The sequence below is a fragment of the Coturnix japonica genome, chromosome 19, assembly GCF_001577835.2.
Source record: "Coturnix japonica isolate 7356 chromosome 19, Coturnix japonica 2.1, whole genome shotgun sequence".
Lineage (NCBI taxonomy): Eukaryota > Metazoa > Chordata > Aves > Galliformes > Phasianidae > Coturnix > Coturnix japonica.
In genome coordinates, this window is record NC_029534.1 from 5,407,722 (window position 1) to 5,423,435 (window position 15,714).

A 15,714-nucleotide genomic window follows, 5' to 3' on the forward strand; every position below is an offset into this window, starting at 1 on the left:
TCATTACAGTGCAATCAAGGTTAGCAAGTTCTGATTTCATTGTTGGGTTTTTGTAGCAATTTCTTCCTAGAACGCACAACATGTTGCAGAAAGTTGCACAGGAACAAAAATGTGTTTAAGACCTTTAATTAGCGGGCTGTTAATTAACACGATCCACTTCAAAACAACACCTTTGACAGTCTAATCCATTACCATCCACAGTTTAGAGTTCAAGACGTGTCAGTGGAACCAAGTAAAGTTGTGTTAGTGCACTTGTCTTAGCACCTTTGAAAGAGGCTTAAGTGAACTAAGAATACAGTTTCTTATTATCCTCAGTGCTTTTTTTTCTTCTTCCTAGTGAAAAAGTCGTAACATCTGTAGTTGTATTTTCTTTTTCCCCCTACCAACTTCATTACTCCTTCAGTTACCACCACTACTGCTGCTGCCAGCCACTCTGAGTGGTGTTCTACTGTGGTTTGGTCTGTGAAGAGTCAGCAACAGCAGAACTTAAATCCACAGACCTCCTTTGGTTCTTAAGATATTCAGTGGTTACTTTAATATGATCTCAGATTTTTGGAAGCCAAAACTTTGGGAGTGGTGCACAATTGGAAAAAATGCAGTTTTGGTTTCTTTCCTGTTAGTTGAGAAGATCCATGTGCTGCTTGGACAGCTCAAGCTAAAGCTGGCTTTGCAGCTTCCACAGCCGTGAGTCTTCCATCTGCAAATGGAGGCTAAATAGCTTGATATCCTTTAAGGTATTTTTCAAGGCAGCCTGTATTCCAAACCAGGGCAGATTAGAGTATAAACAGATCAGAATCAGTATTTCTGATAAGTGGTAATAGGCATCTTCAAATCCCTTGGCCAGGAAGGGGCAAGTTCAGTTTAAAGTTTTTAATCTTCAGAGATGTTATTCACAAGGTTCATAGCCCCGTCTCCTATAAAGGCAGTAGTGCTGTACCATAAAAACAATATCAAAGATGATGGAGAAGACACCCAGGCCAAACTTGGTTGGATCTCCAAAGATTAATTTCCACTCGTCTGTCAAACACAAGATTAGAGGTTAAGATTAACTTGATGAGTTAGTGCCATCTCAAGACTGCAAGACCACACCATACGAATTAGAGAACTTCACGTTTATTACCTACATTACTTCAGTACTTGAAGACTGACTAATAGACAGTTGGTACAAAACAAATACTCTTCCTGTTGTTTCTTCAAAATAGCTACATTATTTTCTATCTTCCAGCAATAGAAACATTCTTAGTACAAGGACAGCTACCACAGCACAGTCTCCCAAGATAAAACCCTGTAGGTTTTTGTTTGCTCTGTAGCAAGTTTCTGCCACCCCACAGAAAGAGGCCCCAGCAGCAGAGATTCAGCCTTACCATTGTTGTATGACTGCAAAAACATCTGCAGAAGGCTAAAGCTTCCACCGATGAAATCTAATAATACGTTTCCAATGCTCCATCCCTCTGTACTCTTCCGGCGGAAATTCATGTATGCCTGAATGTGTAACAAGAAGTTCAGTGCGCCCATTACCTGTTTGTTTCAGCACCCAGCCAAGACTAAGACAACACAGGACTCTGCTGTGGTATTGTGTTAGAGGAAATCTTATTCCAATCTTCAAATAAGGTAAAGATGTTCCTAGCTGGCAAGAAAGTTCACAACTAAGGTAACTTTGGGTTTTTTAGTAGCTGGGCCCTGGGCAATCCCAACAAAATAGTGAGCATTTATGACATACACTATGTAGGAGCTTTACATTATTTTCTCATTAGAAGGCCAAAAAACAATTGCTCATTTAGTTCTGGCTTTCAAGAACATGTGCTTTAGACTTATGTTTCTATCACCCTAACATAAACCAGGAAAGGTCAGGCTTACCTGTGGAAAATATTTTATCAGTGTGACTGCTAACTTAATGTAAGAGAAGCAGAATAAGAACTGTAGCCATGTCATCTCCTCAGCTGCAGCAAGAAACAATGTTGTAAATGTAAAAATCCATGCAAGTGCCAGTAGTCCAACAACAGTTTTGGATACTTTCTGACCTGCCCGCTGAAAGAGAAATGCAGATATACTTAGACTGCCCTTGGTCGTACATTCCCAGCAACTTGTTAGATAGGAAACAAGCTCAGTACTACAGAAGGTTACAGTTCAAAACTCAGTAAGGCTCATACCACAAGGGAATTCTAAGCAATCAGCTGTAGGTTTGCAGAAGCTTACATGCAATATTCAAAAGCATTATTCAGAATGCTATTGTTCATAAGAAAGTAGAGACATGTTGCTGCAGTATTTTTGAAGATTTATGATGCCTCTGATTCAGTGCCACACCTCTTGTATTTAATCTGATGATACCAACTGTTCCTGTGTATGCAAGAGGCCGCTAAACACTGCAGTAAAAGAGTTGCTGTCTCCCCATTCTGTATTAGAAAATGATATTGTTTTCAACAATGGTGATAAACATGCTGATAGAGTTTCAGGTTTAGCATCAACAGAGGAAGCACCTACAATCAGAAACAGTTACTAAGTAAAACAAATCACCTGTTCAGATCACAGCTTTTATGATGACCAACTGTTAGTGATCAGTCTCACCTGAGAAGTGGGTGATAATTATAAATGGGCCTCTGCAGCTATTTTAGGTGGAGTTGAGGGAAGTTAAGCTGATTTGCCTATCCAATTGTAGGAGATCTTCTAGTGCAAAGAATGCTTTGAAAGGTGAGGAATCAAAACATGCGTGAGTATTTGTACTGTGTAAAATTATGGTCTATGTGCTGGCTAGAGGCTGATGTAGAAACTTTATAACTTGCCTATTTGCCTTAGTTATTTTGGGTCTTTAAAGAGTTAACTTGTAAGCTTAGAATGTTCATGAGGCTGAAGTAGCAAAGCTTGCAGGAGTGGCTACTGGCTCGAAAATGATAAGGCTGCTGGACTGTGAAGGCCACTGAAGGGGAGGGAAGACAGATGGCTTTGGAGTAGGCTGTATAGAGTGAGTCCAGCAGAGGGAGCGCTGCCAGAGCTACCTGAGCAGTACAGCGTTGAGTCTTACCTCATAAATACAGCACTGGATTATGGTGAGGAGTGTTAGTGCTACTGCATGGAGACTGAAGAAAACATCATTGATAGCCACGGGGTTCAATCCACTGGGGTAACTGTGCAAGAATTCTTCCTAAGTGTAAGAGAAACCAAAACCAGCTAAGTGTCATAAGTCTCTTATATAGATACCTACACTCCTAAAAAACAGTAAAGAAAATAATAATGACCTTAATTAAGGGAATCCAGAAGAGTCCAACGTTAAACACACTGTATGCTATGAAGCCAGTAAGGTTTAGTGCTATATAGTCCAAGCTTAGTCCAACAACACTAGAGAAGGAGAAGAATACAATTAAACTTAAGGGATTACTTATCCCTAGAATAGGGATACATAATATAGGCAATTATTTTTGTTGAAAGCCAAAGCTGCAGGTGTTGTGACAACATGATGCTGAGTTCATTGAGTAGTAAGGTGAAGTTCACTGGCATTTACAACTGCTCTCACTGCCAAGCTTGTTACTGTCTAATTTTACCTCTTCTTGAGCTCAGCTAGCCTGATAAAAATCATGCCAGTCTGTATGAGAAATTGGTAATCACAGCCTGAACCTCTGATTAATCAGCTGAGGTAAGTGTTGGGTCAACTGTGGGAGCACAGGTGAGAGTAATTTAGCTGACTGACTCCACCTCCTCTAGACCTCATTTAAGGGCTGACCACCACTAAGGCAGCATCTCTTGAAGATCATTTCCTGGTGGAGATTGCCTCAGCATTTCCCAGTGAAGGCATCCATATTGGTGAGTATTGGTTTATTTATTCTTATAAATAACCTTCTGAATATCAGTTACTATCTTTGTATCATTCCACCTTACAGAGTCTCAACTCACAAAAGCAGCAGTGCATCTTTGCCAAAGTTACTGCTTCAGTTTTCACACTATAGTTTTCCTACTTGCAGCCTTTTTGTTTAAAAGGGAGTTAATCTAATGATAACTCTACAAATTGCTGCAAGCAGCTCACAAGGGAAGTAAAGTTTAAGCACGTCAGCACAAGTGACTTGGCCAGATGATATGTACAACGTGACATCACAGGAAATATGGAAGCCATCCTCTATCAGGAGTTAATACTGGATGGCAAACTTCAGAATTAGTTTCTCCTGATCTACACGTGTAAAAGCTCACTGGTGCTGCATAAACTTAGGCCCAATCTTTATTCTTCTTTTCTTCTGTCTCAGTTTTTTCATGTGTTAATCCCAAGAACAAAGACTGTCTCTGAACCTATGAACTTGATTTTCAGAAGTGCTTAAGGGACCTGCAAACACATCTTACCTTTTTCGTCGCCAGTTCTCAAACAGTTGAGGATAGAAGGAGATAGACCAAGCAAGGAAATAGATCCATCCAATCACCTCATCAGCATATTTCACTATGATGCTATGAATCACTTGAAATTGAATCCTTGGTCTGAAGGATAGTACAAGCAAATAGTTAATCTGTCTGCTCATTCATGGTCTTTTGACTTGCTCTGCTCATAGAGGAAAAGCAAGTAGAGTCCAGGCACTGAGACAAAACAAAGACTTAGAGCTGGCTTCCACTGGTTTCTCCCTTTCTTTATTGCTCCTGTTATATTTAGGTACTTCCCATTCCTATCCTCAACCTATCCTTTCCTTTCTCTTCCACTCTTTCTGTTCTACATATAAATCTTCAAAAAGGTCATGTTGTGCGTATGGTTTCCACAGTCTAAGCACAAGGTCTATTATGCAAGAGCAGTTTCAATTTTTATGCTCTGCCAGCAAAGCCCCATGATCATGTCTGGCCTGTTGATCACTTCGCAAATGTGGCTACCTCTGCTTTTATTGCAAGTCTTAAAAGGAGAAGTAAAATGAGGAACCAACACAGGAGTATCCTGTTGATAAGTAGCATCTGGGCAATGTGGAATTAGAATGTTTTCTCCCTTTTGCTAGACTGTGTTCCTTGTAGAGAGGACTGGAATATGTGAACAGAGGGCTCCCCTAACCAGGGAGCAGAACACCTGCACCTCCTGATGATTATGTGGCTATACAGCATTAGCTCTCCAGAACAAGCTCTGCACAGTTTCCTGCTAAACACTGACAAATGTTTTCTGTATCAGAACATGTATTTTAGAGACTTTGGGGATAGGTTATTAAAAGCAGACTAAGAAGGTATAAGAGCTCACAGTCACCTTGGTATAAGTCTAAAATATCATTATTACCACTCCTCATAGTTATCTGGCTACCTTGAGAGTTGCTGGAAGGTCACTACATCTTCACAACTATATATTATCAATGTCCAATTAGCTACAGGGAGGGAGTTCTGTGAAGTCCAGTTTCTACAATGCAATATATTAAGCAGAACTAAAAACCAGTTTCTCACCCAGTTAAGTTGGAATTATTGGTATAAAGATACACTGTTACTTGTCCAACATCATCTGCTTTTGCTTGAAAGTCTGCCTTAGTGTGACCTGCAGGCAGCTGAACCTGCAAGGCAAAGTGGAGGAAAGAATGAGGAAAGTTGCACCATGTCAGCTACAGGCTTTTGCATAGAGTCAGAAGTCTATTCTATCACTTACTTCATCTGGTAGCTCAACAATGGTGCTGTGTTTTGACGAGTGTGTGATATTAAGAGTTATCATTAATGTCTCATTTAGTGGAGCCCTGTAAAGATGGAAGAGTTAAGTTAGAATGGTGCCTGAGTTCAATTTCACAGCCCTGAAACAACCTTTGCAACTGCTAATTCCTCAGAGCTGCAATGAGCACAGCAAACAACCTGTATGTAGCAGTACCTACTTAGTACTTAAAATAACAGCAACACCATATCAGTAAGCACTGTACTGATTTTTTTTATCTGAACTAATGACAGGCACTGAACAGTTACATGGCCACATTTGGTCTCTGTTCCATACAAACGGCACAACAAAGCCATTACCTGAAGGGGTAGGATTTTGGGGACTATGAGAGGCACAAAGGATAGACAGTATTGAGGTAATAATAAGTAGAAATTACAGTAGTGATATAAAAGTCCTGAACAGCTTCACACAAGAACTCTTCCAAGCATTTGTCCAGGTCTTACTGTATAGCAGTACATGCAGTATCATAAGGTTCAAACACCTGTAGCTGTCTGTGAACAAAATTGCTACATACATCTTTGCAGAAATAAGAGTTCTACACTATCACACCCATGATTTGCTGTTTTCCTCTTCATTGCACTTACTACATTATTATCTGGCTATTCCCTTCACATACATCTCTGCCCTTTGGAATCTTTAAGTGTAAGCATTTAACATTCTTTTCCTGTTTATCCTTTATCCTGGGAAAGGCCCAAGATAGCAAAAACACAGCTAGAAAATGTGTTGTATTGAACAGTGAGGCTGCTTCAGTCCCTAATCTGAAGTAACTGAGTTTCTTTGCTAAAAACAGCAAGTTCTGTTTCTTGGTGAAATTTTGTGGTCTTTCTAGTGAATGTAACTTTCTCTTCAGCTTTAAGAAGTGGAAGAGCTGTATGTTCACATATGAAAGGCGTTCTGATCAGCTAATACAAGGTAGACAGTATGAAATACCTTCTGCTCAATTTTCCATACAAATGGTAAAGGACATTGCCAGAGACCAACTATATACGGCCATTTCAGATGCTGTGGCTCTATTTTGGTCCAAAGTGATACCTAGTGAACTCATGGTCTAGAAGTGGCCAGTCACACACGCATCAGGTTCTCTAAGCACAGTTAACCAATTCTGTAGGGAAGTTTATGTAGATGGTGCCCAGTTTCTTCAAGAAAAAACAACTACAAAACAAAGTTTCCATTCATCATTTTACCTCAGAGATATCGTGACGTTTGTTGAACTGCCATTTTCTAACAAAACCACCTCGGGGACAGAGAGTACAGTGACTCCACCTGAGGGGGGGAAAAGAAATTTGTCCATTACTATTTGCAGGGTGATGTTAGAATAAGTGAATAAATAAATCAGTACTTCAAGGAGACTAAAGAACTTAAAAGGGGAACTAAATAACTGTCAAACACATCACGAGGAAGCAATCTAAATATTTGATTTGCAGTAAAAGTTCACTACAAGAGGAAGCAACAGGGCACTTTAAACAGACACTGTGATGTGATCACAGTAACTTGGTGGTTATAGTGCTTAAAATTTAGTTTAAAATTACTGCTTGATGTGCATGAGGTGCCCAGATGTTCAATGGGAGCTGATGGAGGTGATGTCTCCCCTGTTGTGTGAGGTGGGGGATGCCTTGGAGCCCCCTCACCCACCTCCCTGGGTTGGAGCGGTGATGACCGAGCACTGACCGCCAGATCTCAGCAACACAAGCGTGAGGAGCAGCACAGGAGGGAAGAGGCGTCCCATCCTCATGGTGGATGAACTGCAGGGGAAAAATAAACCCAGTGAGTAGGCTTTTCTCAGACCCCACAAACTTTGGGAGGGCACCAACCCATTCACAGCTCTAAAACATCCCCAAAAGGCGCTAACCCTGTCCATCCCCATCTCCCCACAGCTCTGTCTCAATCCCCACCAGCCTTTACCCTCCTCCCCCTTCTCACCCACCGCCCCCTGAGGGACCACAGCCCCGGAACTACAAATCTCAGCAGCCACCACAGCCCCGCAGCGCACACTGGGACTTGTAGTCCCCTTTCTCCTCCCCTTAGGGGCACGGTGAAGCGGAGCCATCCCACTCCTTATGGTGTATTAATACCCTGAAAAGGGCGCCTACCTCGTTCTAGCAGCTCAGCTCCGTCCCACACAGCCCGGCTCTTCCCTTTTCAGCTCCTCACGTGAGGTGGCCGCCTGTCTCCTCCTCGCCTCACGCCCCGTCGCGCGGTGTCCCGCTGTAGCAGCTCGCGGGCGCCATCTTGGGCGCATCCGAGCGCTGTGGGCTCCGGGCTGCGGGGGGGAGTTGAAGGGTTTGAAGTTCGGGCTGTGAGGTGGAGCTGCGCTTTAATGATGCGTAGGGCGCTCGGCAGGGCTGGGGAAAGGGGTGTTTTGCCATATTCAAGATGGAGGTAGCACCCATGCGCTGTGAGGGAGAGACATGCTCGGCCGGAGTCTTGAGGGCAGAGTCCAGGCCGTTCCCTTAGCTGTGTAGGCTGCTGTGTGGTGGGCAAAGTGAAGGCTGTCTGTCTGCCAGCAGCCATGGAGGGTGGGCCTGATTCTGCCTGTGTGCTGGGCATAGACCTGGGTACAACCTCTGTGAAGGTTGCCCTGGTGTTAAGGACAGAACAAGGGCTTGTGGTGGCAGAGAGCTGCTCCAGGGAGACCCAGGCTTACACCAGCAGTGTGGAAGCTGGGCTGCAGGTAAGGGTTGGAAGTGCTGGTGGTTCCAGGATGGCTGCCTTGTATTGGCTGGGTTGTGTTGCTGGCTTATGGGGAATCTGATGGCTTTCTTGGATTTTTTTATTATCATTTTTGTGCCTGGAGTGATAGAGATGCTTGCTACGTGTTTCTGGGTATCTGGAATTAGAATTAAAGTGCTGTTTGCTTGCTCTACAAGTAAGCAAAGCAAAGCTATTTTAAGGGAAACACAAACTTCTGGTTAAGTACTGAAATGGTCAGGTTACAATAAGAATAGTAGAGTCTGTGTGAATAGTAATTCTACAAGAATTTATTCCCTCTTTTTGTTCAAAGTGGAGGCAGCTGCTTAAGTGGCACCATAGAGGCAAATGAATTGCCTCTGCTTGAGCCTCCCACATGTCTGAGATAGTAGCCCAAGCTCAATGTTCACTTCAGAGACACTGCAGGCCTGCAGAAAGTCTGCTTCTGCTTTTTGCTGTAGTCTCAGGTGTCACAAAGCAATCTAAACCTGTTCTCCTGTGAACCATCACCTTGTCTTTTATGCTGTGAGTCAGCAAACAAGAAGTATTTGCCAAGTGGGAGGGTATTTTGCACTTTAGTGTGAGATGGAATCCTAACTGGAAATTCCCAGTGGAAATAACCAGGAGCACATACACCTGTTAAAGGTCTTTAGTTCCATTGTGTTGGTCAATCAAATAAAGTATGAATCAAGATCACAAACATGAAGTATCAGCATTTTCTGGGCTAGTGCTGTGCTTCCAAGGACTCATTTCTAAGTAGAGGCACCAAACAGGCCAACCTTTCTACCTACACCCATGTTTACACAGCTATAAGCTTATATGCATCCAAGAATGCACATCTGTATATCTATAAGTAGGCTATATTTAAATACTTTGGCTTGTAATCTTCATTCTGGTCTACCAAAGTAATCTTAAGTCTTCAAAAGCATGACTTCTTTTTCTTTTTAAAAAGGTAAATTTGAGTATTGTGTCTTAAGAAATTAAGAATTATTTGGCCTGCAGTGCAAGATGTTGTTATCTCATTCTCAACTCACTACTATTGGTTTCGGGGTTTTGTGGTTTATTTTGTATCCTTTCTTTCAATTTAGTAGTGAATATTATTCTAATGCATGCTATTAAGCTAAATGAATTCTGTTCCTTGCTTCTGACTAGAGTAGCCTTGTTTAATAAATACACTGAGTGAGTCCTAATGGCTTCATGCTCAGGATAATGTTTCATGATTACAGGGAATGGAGCAGGACAGCCGGAGGATAATAAGAGCCCTGAATGAATGCCTTGCTGCTCTCCCTCAGCAGCAGCTTCAAAGAGTCAGTCACATTGGCATTTCAGGGCAAATGCACGGGATTGTATTTTGGAAAAGAGATCAAGGTAACATTAATTTTTTGGCATTCCTGTGTAGCGTATTATGTTGCAGAAAACAAATGTTGAGCACTGAAGTGATCTGTAGGAGACTGCTGCATGTTCACCTTCATCTTCTTCTATGGGGAATTTGTTTTAATTACTGTCATTTCAGCTACTGACTATAAATAACCATGTTGTTTACACAGACTGTTTGGAGGGTTTAGTCTTGTGAGATCCCTGCAGAGTGAGTGCAGTTATAAATGTGAAGGAGGAAATACCTGTATGTGAATTGTTAATTGTTTGTCCATCATATGATACCTGTGTTATCTGCTGCTGTTTGAAAGAACTTCTGGACCACGTGAATTACCTTTTTATGAGGTGAATGGCATTAAAAAGAGCAACACTTACCTACTTGTTCAGTACCTCAGTGCTTCTCAGTGATTCTGCAGAAGCAGTATTAACAGTCCTGTGTATGCCTTGGAAAACAAGCTCTACTTGGTCTTAATGTTAGAATACACATCGCAATAGCTATTCAACAGGGAATATTGCTGTGCTAATTTGAAATGCTGCTTGGAAGCGCAATAAAAGAAAAACTGAAAATCAGTAGTGAGGAGATAAGCGAAGATTTATTGTAAATTGCAGAAGAAATTTTCCAAAAGTGCCTATCAAAAGTTGTCAGAGTTTTAATTGCTTAAAGAGACACAGTGCTATTCATTACTGGTTGCAGTTTTACTTTAAATACTAAAATGATTGCAAAGAAAAAAAATCCAAAGGCTGATGGATTGAAGGAGCTGTTGCTTGCTTTCCAGCTGTCCCCAGGGCTGTATAACAGAACCTCCTGGGTTTGTGATAGACACAGATGTTTATGTGATATTAGTTAATATTTTATTTCCTAAAGCCACATGCTACTTCTGTTTCATTTCTATCTTGTGAAAGAGGATGTTTGCTCTCATTTGTTTGAGTAGACTAAGTGAATTCATGCACTTTGGGGTACAAATTAGATTTTTAATAGCATCCTTTAGGGTTAGATTTATGGTTAATAATATTTCTTTGAATCCATTTAGGACTGGGCATTTTGAAAATTGTTTCAAACGGATTTGATAGAACAGGGAATTAAGGCAGCAAGAAAAGGCATCCATTTGCTTGTTGTGTTTCTTGTAGTACTTCCCAGCTTTCATTGCTGCTTTTTACTGTGTGTGTGTGTACATTCAAAGCCCTAAGTCACTTTTTCAGTCATATTTTTCTAGTCAGTTAAGCAGCCAGGTCTCTTCTGTGACCTGTAGGAAAAGTGGCACAGCACAGCTTGAAAGCCTCCTGCCACACCTCCAACAACACAACCGAAACCCTGCCTTGCTTACAGGACCAATTGAAGTCAGCACATGGCTTGTCCTGTCCCTACATTGTGGCCCAGCATTAACTGGGAGAGCAGTAGCTGGCAGAGGCTGAAGCTGTGCTGTGGAGTGTACTATGTGCAAACATTACAGGCAAGTGCTGGAGCTCAGCCTCTGCTTGGTTTGCTGCTCTGAAGTGTCTGTAATCTGCCTTAGGAGTGCTATTGGGAAGCAGGAACCAATGCAGACATTGCTGAGAAGGCTCTGTGCAGCAGCGAGAAGTTGCCATAATTTAACTGATGCCTTTGCATAGAAACATCTGACAGCTTAACAAAAGGTGTAGTGGTCTCTGTTGAAAACTAAAGAAGTGCTGGACTGATAAAACCGAGTTAAATCCTTTTCTACCAACTAATTTGATTATAATCACTGTTGGCTCTGTTTCTGCTCTTTTTTCCATTATATTTGACCAACTCAGAGCATCCAGAAGTAAAGAACGCCAGGCAGAGAGTGCGTGGCTGGTAATTACTGGATCTCTCAGATGCTGTTGTTTCAGGTTGCAAGTGGACAGAGGGTGCTACTGGCCCTGTCTTTGAGCCGGACAAAGTCAGTCATCTCGTTACTTGGCAAGATGGCCGCTGCAGTCCTGCCTTCCTCTCTTCACTTCCTCTGCCACAGTCACATATCAGCTTGGCTACAGGATTTGGGTGTGCCACCATCTACTGGTATTTGAAGAAAAGGTATATTGTTTCTCAGAAGGGTAGCTGTGTCAGCCTGTTTCACTTATGGTTTCTCGTCTTGAATTTATGTGACAATTAGTATCCCTGTAGCGTGTTAGTACAACTATGAGCTCAGGGGCTCGTAATCATAATAATAGGTAGTCAGAGAGTATTTATAATGGCAGTTTTTAATATAAACTGTGCAACTGAGCATGCAGGTCTCTCTGACCTCATTAAAAATACTGCACGTCTTTTTAATAAAAGGAAAATATTTTGACTACATAGAAATAGAATAATTATAGTCCAGCCTACTGCTCAAAGAAGGTCTGCTAAAATAGCTTGAACGCCTTAACTTTGGCTTGTGCAGATCATGGAAAGTACAAACATGCCTAAAACAGTAACAGAGGTGCTTTGGCTGGTTGCTGCCAGATGTTAAAGAAACAATCCCTAAATTAATTTCAGTTCCTCCCTTCTTTAGACACCAAGATTCTTATGAGCTGTTACTGATGCTCTGCTTTGTTGTGGCATTTTTGCAGAGGATGCAGTTTTTCAGTTACGACATTGCAGCAGAAGGATTTGATCTTCAGTTTCATCTGCAGGATGCTACGTTTCTCAGAGATGATGTCTTCCTCATCCATAAGTTGAGGCTAAATAAACAGAGGCAAACCTATTAGATGTTGTTTACAGTCAGTATGTTTAGTAGACACCTGGAATGTGATGTGATTTTGCTTTAGAGCTGTGCAACTCACTAGCCCAATGTCTTTGATTTGTTGCTGTTCTGTTTCTCTACTTGGTACACAACCGTTTGTATAAATGTTATACTACAGGAATTTACTTATTTTTCTCAAATGCTTTGGAATGTGACATTTTTGTACAAGTAATCATTAACCTCCTTATATATTTTTATTTTTTATGAAGTTCCCTGTAGTACTGAACATAACCTTGCTTCCAATGTCTAAAATCTTCCTTTGCTGATTTTCTTTTTAAAACATTTTGTTTAAAAGTCCAGACTTTCTGAAGTCTTACGATGCAGCTGGTACTATCCATGATTATGTGGTTGCCATGTTGTGTGACTTGAAGAAGCCACTCATGTCTGTCCAGAATGCTGCCAGCTGGGGATATTTTAATTCCAGAAACAAAAGCTGGAATACTGACATGTAAGTGCTAAGGCCATTCGGTGGGTTTTATGCCTTGTGTCAGGCAAAGTGAATGCCATTTTGGGCCCTAAGTATGAATGTGTTACAAGTAGAGTGATTCAAAGTTGTTCTTAGTTGCGGTGTGGCTTGTGCTGTTGGGTTTTGGAAGTTATATATGTCTGAGTTATGTAAAATCTGGCATTGTGTTTTTCGAAATATCTAAGACAGCATAGCTGGGAGGCTTATTAGAGTTGTTCTCTCTTTCTGTTGTGGTGGGATGGGATGGGAATGCTGCATCTAAGGATGTGATAATAAAACGCTGTTAATACTGTTTACTTCTTTTCAACTGAGCTCTCTTGTAACTGTTGAGATTGATTAGTGATAATGCTTTCAATTTTCTAGGCTACCGGATGTCTTGAAAGAAACGGGATTTATTTAACTGTGTATTTAAGGGCATAGGTTAGGCCAGGATTCCAAGATCTTCTCATGAAGGTAAATTAGCGTCTAATACCTTGGAAGAGTGTCAGAAACTTGGATTTGGCATGCTGAACTTACACTAACCTCCTGTTTTTGCTGTAGCAGATTAGTGTGCCTTGCCGTTTATTTAGGTAAGGAGTTTGTTGGACTTAACTCTTTGTGATTTGGTTTGGAACCACTAACTGCATGACAGCTCAGAATTCTGTTGAAGAGTTTAAAGCTGAATTTTTATGATTGTCTCTTGACTGTGGATCTGCTTGTCTGTCTGACTTTTTACACAGGTATTGCTATATCATCTCAGGTAATTACACTGTATGTAAAGAAATGCTATTTGTTCTTCCAGACTCTTCTATTTCACTCAACCTATTGAACTGGAACACTGCACAGGACTGAGCTTTCTGAACAGATGAAAGCATCCGTAATTCCAGCAATTATATTGTTTCCTGCAATGATATTGTTCTGATTGCAGATTGAAAAAGTCTGGCTTTCCTGTTCACTTGCTTCCAGAGGTGGGGGACCCTGGCAGTATTGCAGGCAGAACAATCTCTGCATGGCATGGAATACCCAAGGGAACAAAAGTAGGAATTGCTCTGGGAGACTTCCAGTGCTCTGTTTACTCATGTCTGACTGAAAGAACTGATGCAGGTACGATCATTTGGTATCTTACTTAGTTTTTTCATTGTTCTCTTTCAGAGTAGGACTGAAAACATTTTAATTTTTTCCTTTTTGCTTTAGTTCTCAATATTAGCACCTCTGCTCAGCTGACTATCTCGATGCCCTCGGGCTTCCAGCCTCCAGAGACACCGGATCCTTCCTCAGCTGTCACTTACTTTCCTTACTTTGATGGTGACTACTTGGCAGTGGCAGCATCGCTTAATGGGGGCAATGTGCTAGCAACGTTTGTGGACATGGTGGCACAGTGGACAGCAGAGCTAGGTAAGTTAATTTAAGGGTAATTAAGGCTTAAAATTGTGGTTGATCAGCAAAGTAAAGGAACAAGCTTAGGGCTGCTTTGTCATGCCGCGTAAGGAGCAAGGATGTAGTGCCTGGGTCATGCTTTCTAGATGTTTGGAATTCCTTTTGGAAGATAGTGAATGTGTTTCGACAGCCATCTTTGGGCTCAGTGTTCACATTGCCTCTAGATTTGGGGGTTTATTTTGTTTTAATAACAGAAAAGTATGGTTTTTTGCAAGTTGTTTTTTAAAAGGAAAGGTCAGTAAGTTCTAGAACAGCCAACGTTTTTGTATGGCTGTAGTCCAAAGGAGTCCCTTGACTTTTGTCTGTTGATTTTAATGCATATTTTAGAGCAGTCTGGATTTTAAGATTTAAACCCGTATATTATCATCTAAGTGCTTTAAATGTGGCGTTTATGGTTGTGGTTTTCTGGTTTTCATTGTTGTTGTCTATTTTTTCTAATCTCCTGGGTTCTCCAGTACAGAAATAAGCTCTGAAATCATTCTTTCAGTGAGATCTTGAAGTGAACTCAGCATTCAGCTTCAGTGGCTGAATTGTGTGTGAAGGCTGCTGTTAGTGCCTTTAAGACGTGCTGTTTTCTGTGACTTTGCACAGTGTAGGCAGAGATAGATAGTGTATTACTAGAAACAGCCATTTCTTCAGTCAGAAGAGGTTTTCTGGTGGATAAATTTGCATGAGAGAACTGAGTTTGTAATCCTGGAAAAACAGTTACCTTTGTCACAAAGGAAGAAGGTATACACCATTTTTCTGAGCAAATAGCTCAATATCCATTTTAAGTCTCCATGTGTAACACATACCAACCTCTTCAGAGTAATAACATGGTGTTTCTGATCTGCAGGATTTCAGATTCAGGAGTCTGCCATCTATGCGAAGATAATCAAAGCAGCCTTGGGCCAAAACGACAGCCATCTCTCAGTCCACCCAACCATATTTGGAGAGAGACACACTCCTGAGCAGTTGGCTTCAGTGACCAGCATCGCTGCCTCTGAGCTCTCTCTGGGCCACGTAACCAGAGCTTTGTGTCGTGGCGTCATTGAAAACCTCTGTTCCATGTTGCCAGTGCAGCGCCTGATGGAGACAGGAGTGCGGAGAATTCTGGGGAGTGGGAGTGCTCTTGCCAGGAATGAGGTGCTGAGGCAGGAAGTGGAAAGGATTCTTCCATTCCCTGTGGTTTATGGGAAAGATGTTGATGCTGCTGTGGGGGCTGCCATGGTGATGTTCCACAGAAAATAAATTACTGTTTAGAATGGCCTGAAATGTCATCCTTTTTTTTTAATTATTATTTTTTATTATTGTTATTTTTGTTCTTGGCTGCTTGGTGTTTCCTTTCAGTTCCTTGCTTTTTCTGGAGTTGTATTTAATCTGCCATCTAACTCATCACATTGAAAAAAAAAAAAACAGCTTGCATTTAT

At 41.4% G+C, this 15,714-nt stretch overlaps 2 protein-coding genes across 8 annotated transcripts; one reads left to right on the plus strand and one right to left on the minus strand.

The window, feature by feature from the left end:
- Positions 1 to 110: 110 nt before the first annotated feature.
- CTNS (cystinosin, lysosomal cystine transporter) lies at positions 111 to 7,909 on the minus strand. 5 transcript variants are annotated; one of them, XM_015880389.1, is made up of 11 exons: positions 7,729 to 7,909; positions 7,271 to 7,380; positions 6,823 to 6,901; positions 5,582 to 5,666; positions 5,386 to 5,489; positions 4,324 to 4,455; positions 3,234 to 3,333; positions 3,020 to 3,139; positions 1,858 to 2,028; positions 1,365 to 1,482; positions 111 to 1,017 (listed from the first exon to the last, which is right to left on the minus strand). In XM_015880389.1, exons 2-11 carry the CDS (start codon positions 7,368 to 7,370, stop codon positions 887 to 889), a joined length of 1,140 nt encoding a protein of 379 aa, XP_015735875.1. In that variant the 5' UTR covers positions 7,371 to 7,380; positions 7,729 to 7,909; the 3' UTR covers positions 111 to 886. The 5 variants fall into 5 exon arrangements, with proteins under 5 accessions (XP_015735875.1, XP_015735879.1, XP_015735878.1 ...); XM_015880393.2 differs by having other exon boundaries at positions 7,307 to 7,380; positions 7,729 to 7,867; XM_015880392.1 differs by lacking the exon at positions 7,729 to 7,909 and adding an exon at positions 7,563 to 7,583.
- On the plus strand, positions 7,312 to 15,559 carry SHPK (sedoheptulokinase). Of its 3 annotated transcripts, none has more exons than XM_015880385.2 (7): positions 7,312 to 7,402; positions 9,553 to 9,694; positions 11,537 to 11,735; positions 12,719 to 12,871; positions 13,797 to 13,972; positions 14,063 to 14,263; positions 15,141 to 15,559. In XM_015880385.2, the coding sequence occupies exons 1-7, from the start codon at positions 7,376 to 7,378 to the stop codon at positions 15,533 to 15,535; spliced, it is 1,293 nt and encodes a 430-aa protein (XP_015735871.1). In that variant the 5' UTR covers positions 7,312 to 7,375; the 3' UTR covers positions 15,536 to 15,559. The 3 variants fall into 3 exon arrangements, with proteins under 3 accessions (XP_015735871.1, XP_015735869.1, XP_015735870.1); XM_015880383.2 differs by lacking the exon at positions 7,312 to 7,402 and adding an exon at positions 7,915 to 8,309; XM_015880384.2 differs by lacking the exon at positions 7,312 to 7,402 and adding an exon at positions 7,919 to 8,309 and having other exon boundaries at positions 11,552 to 11,735.
- The last annotated feature ends 155 nt before the right edge of the window (positions 15,560 to 15,714 follow it).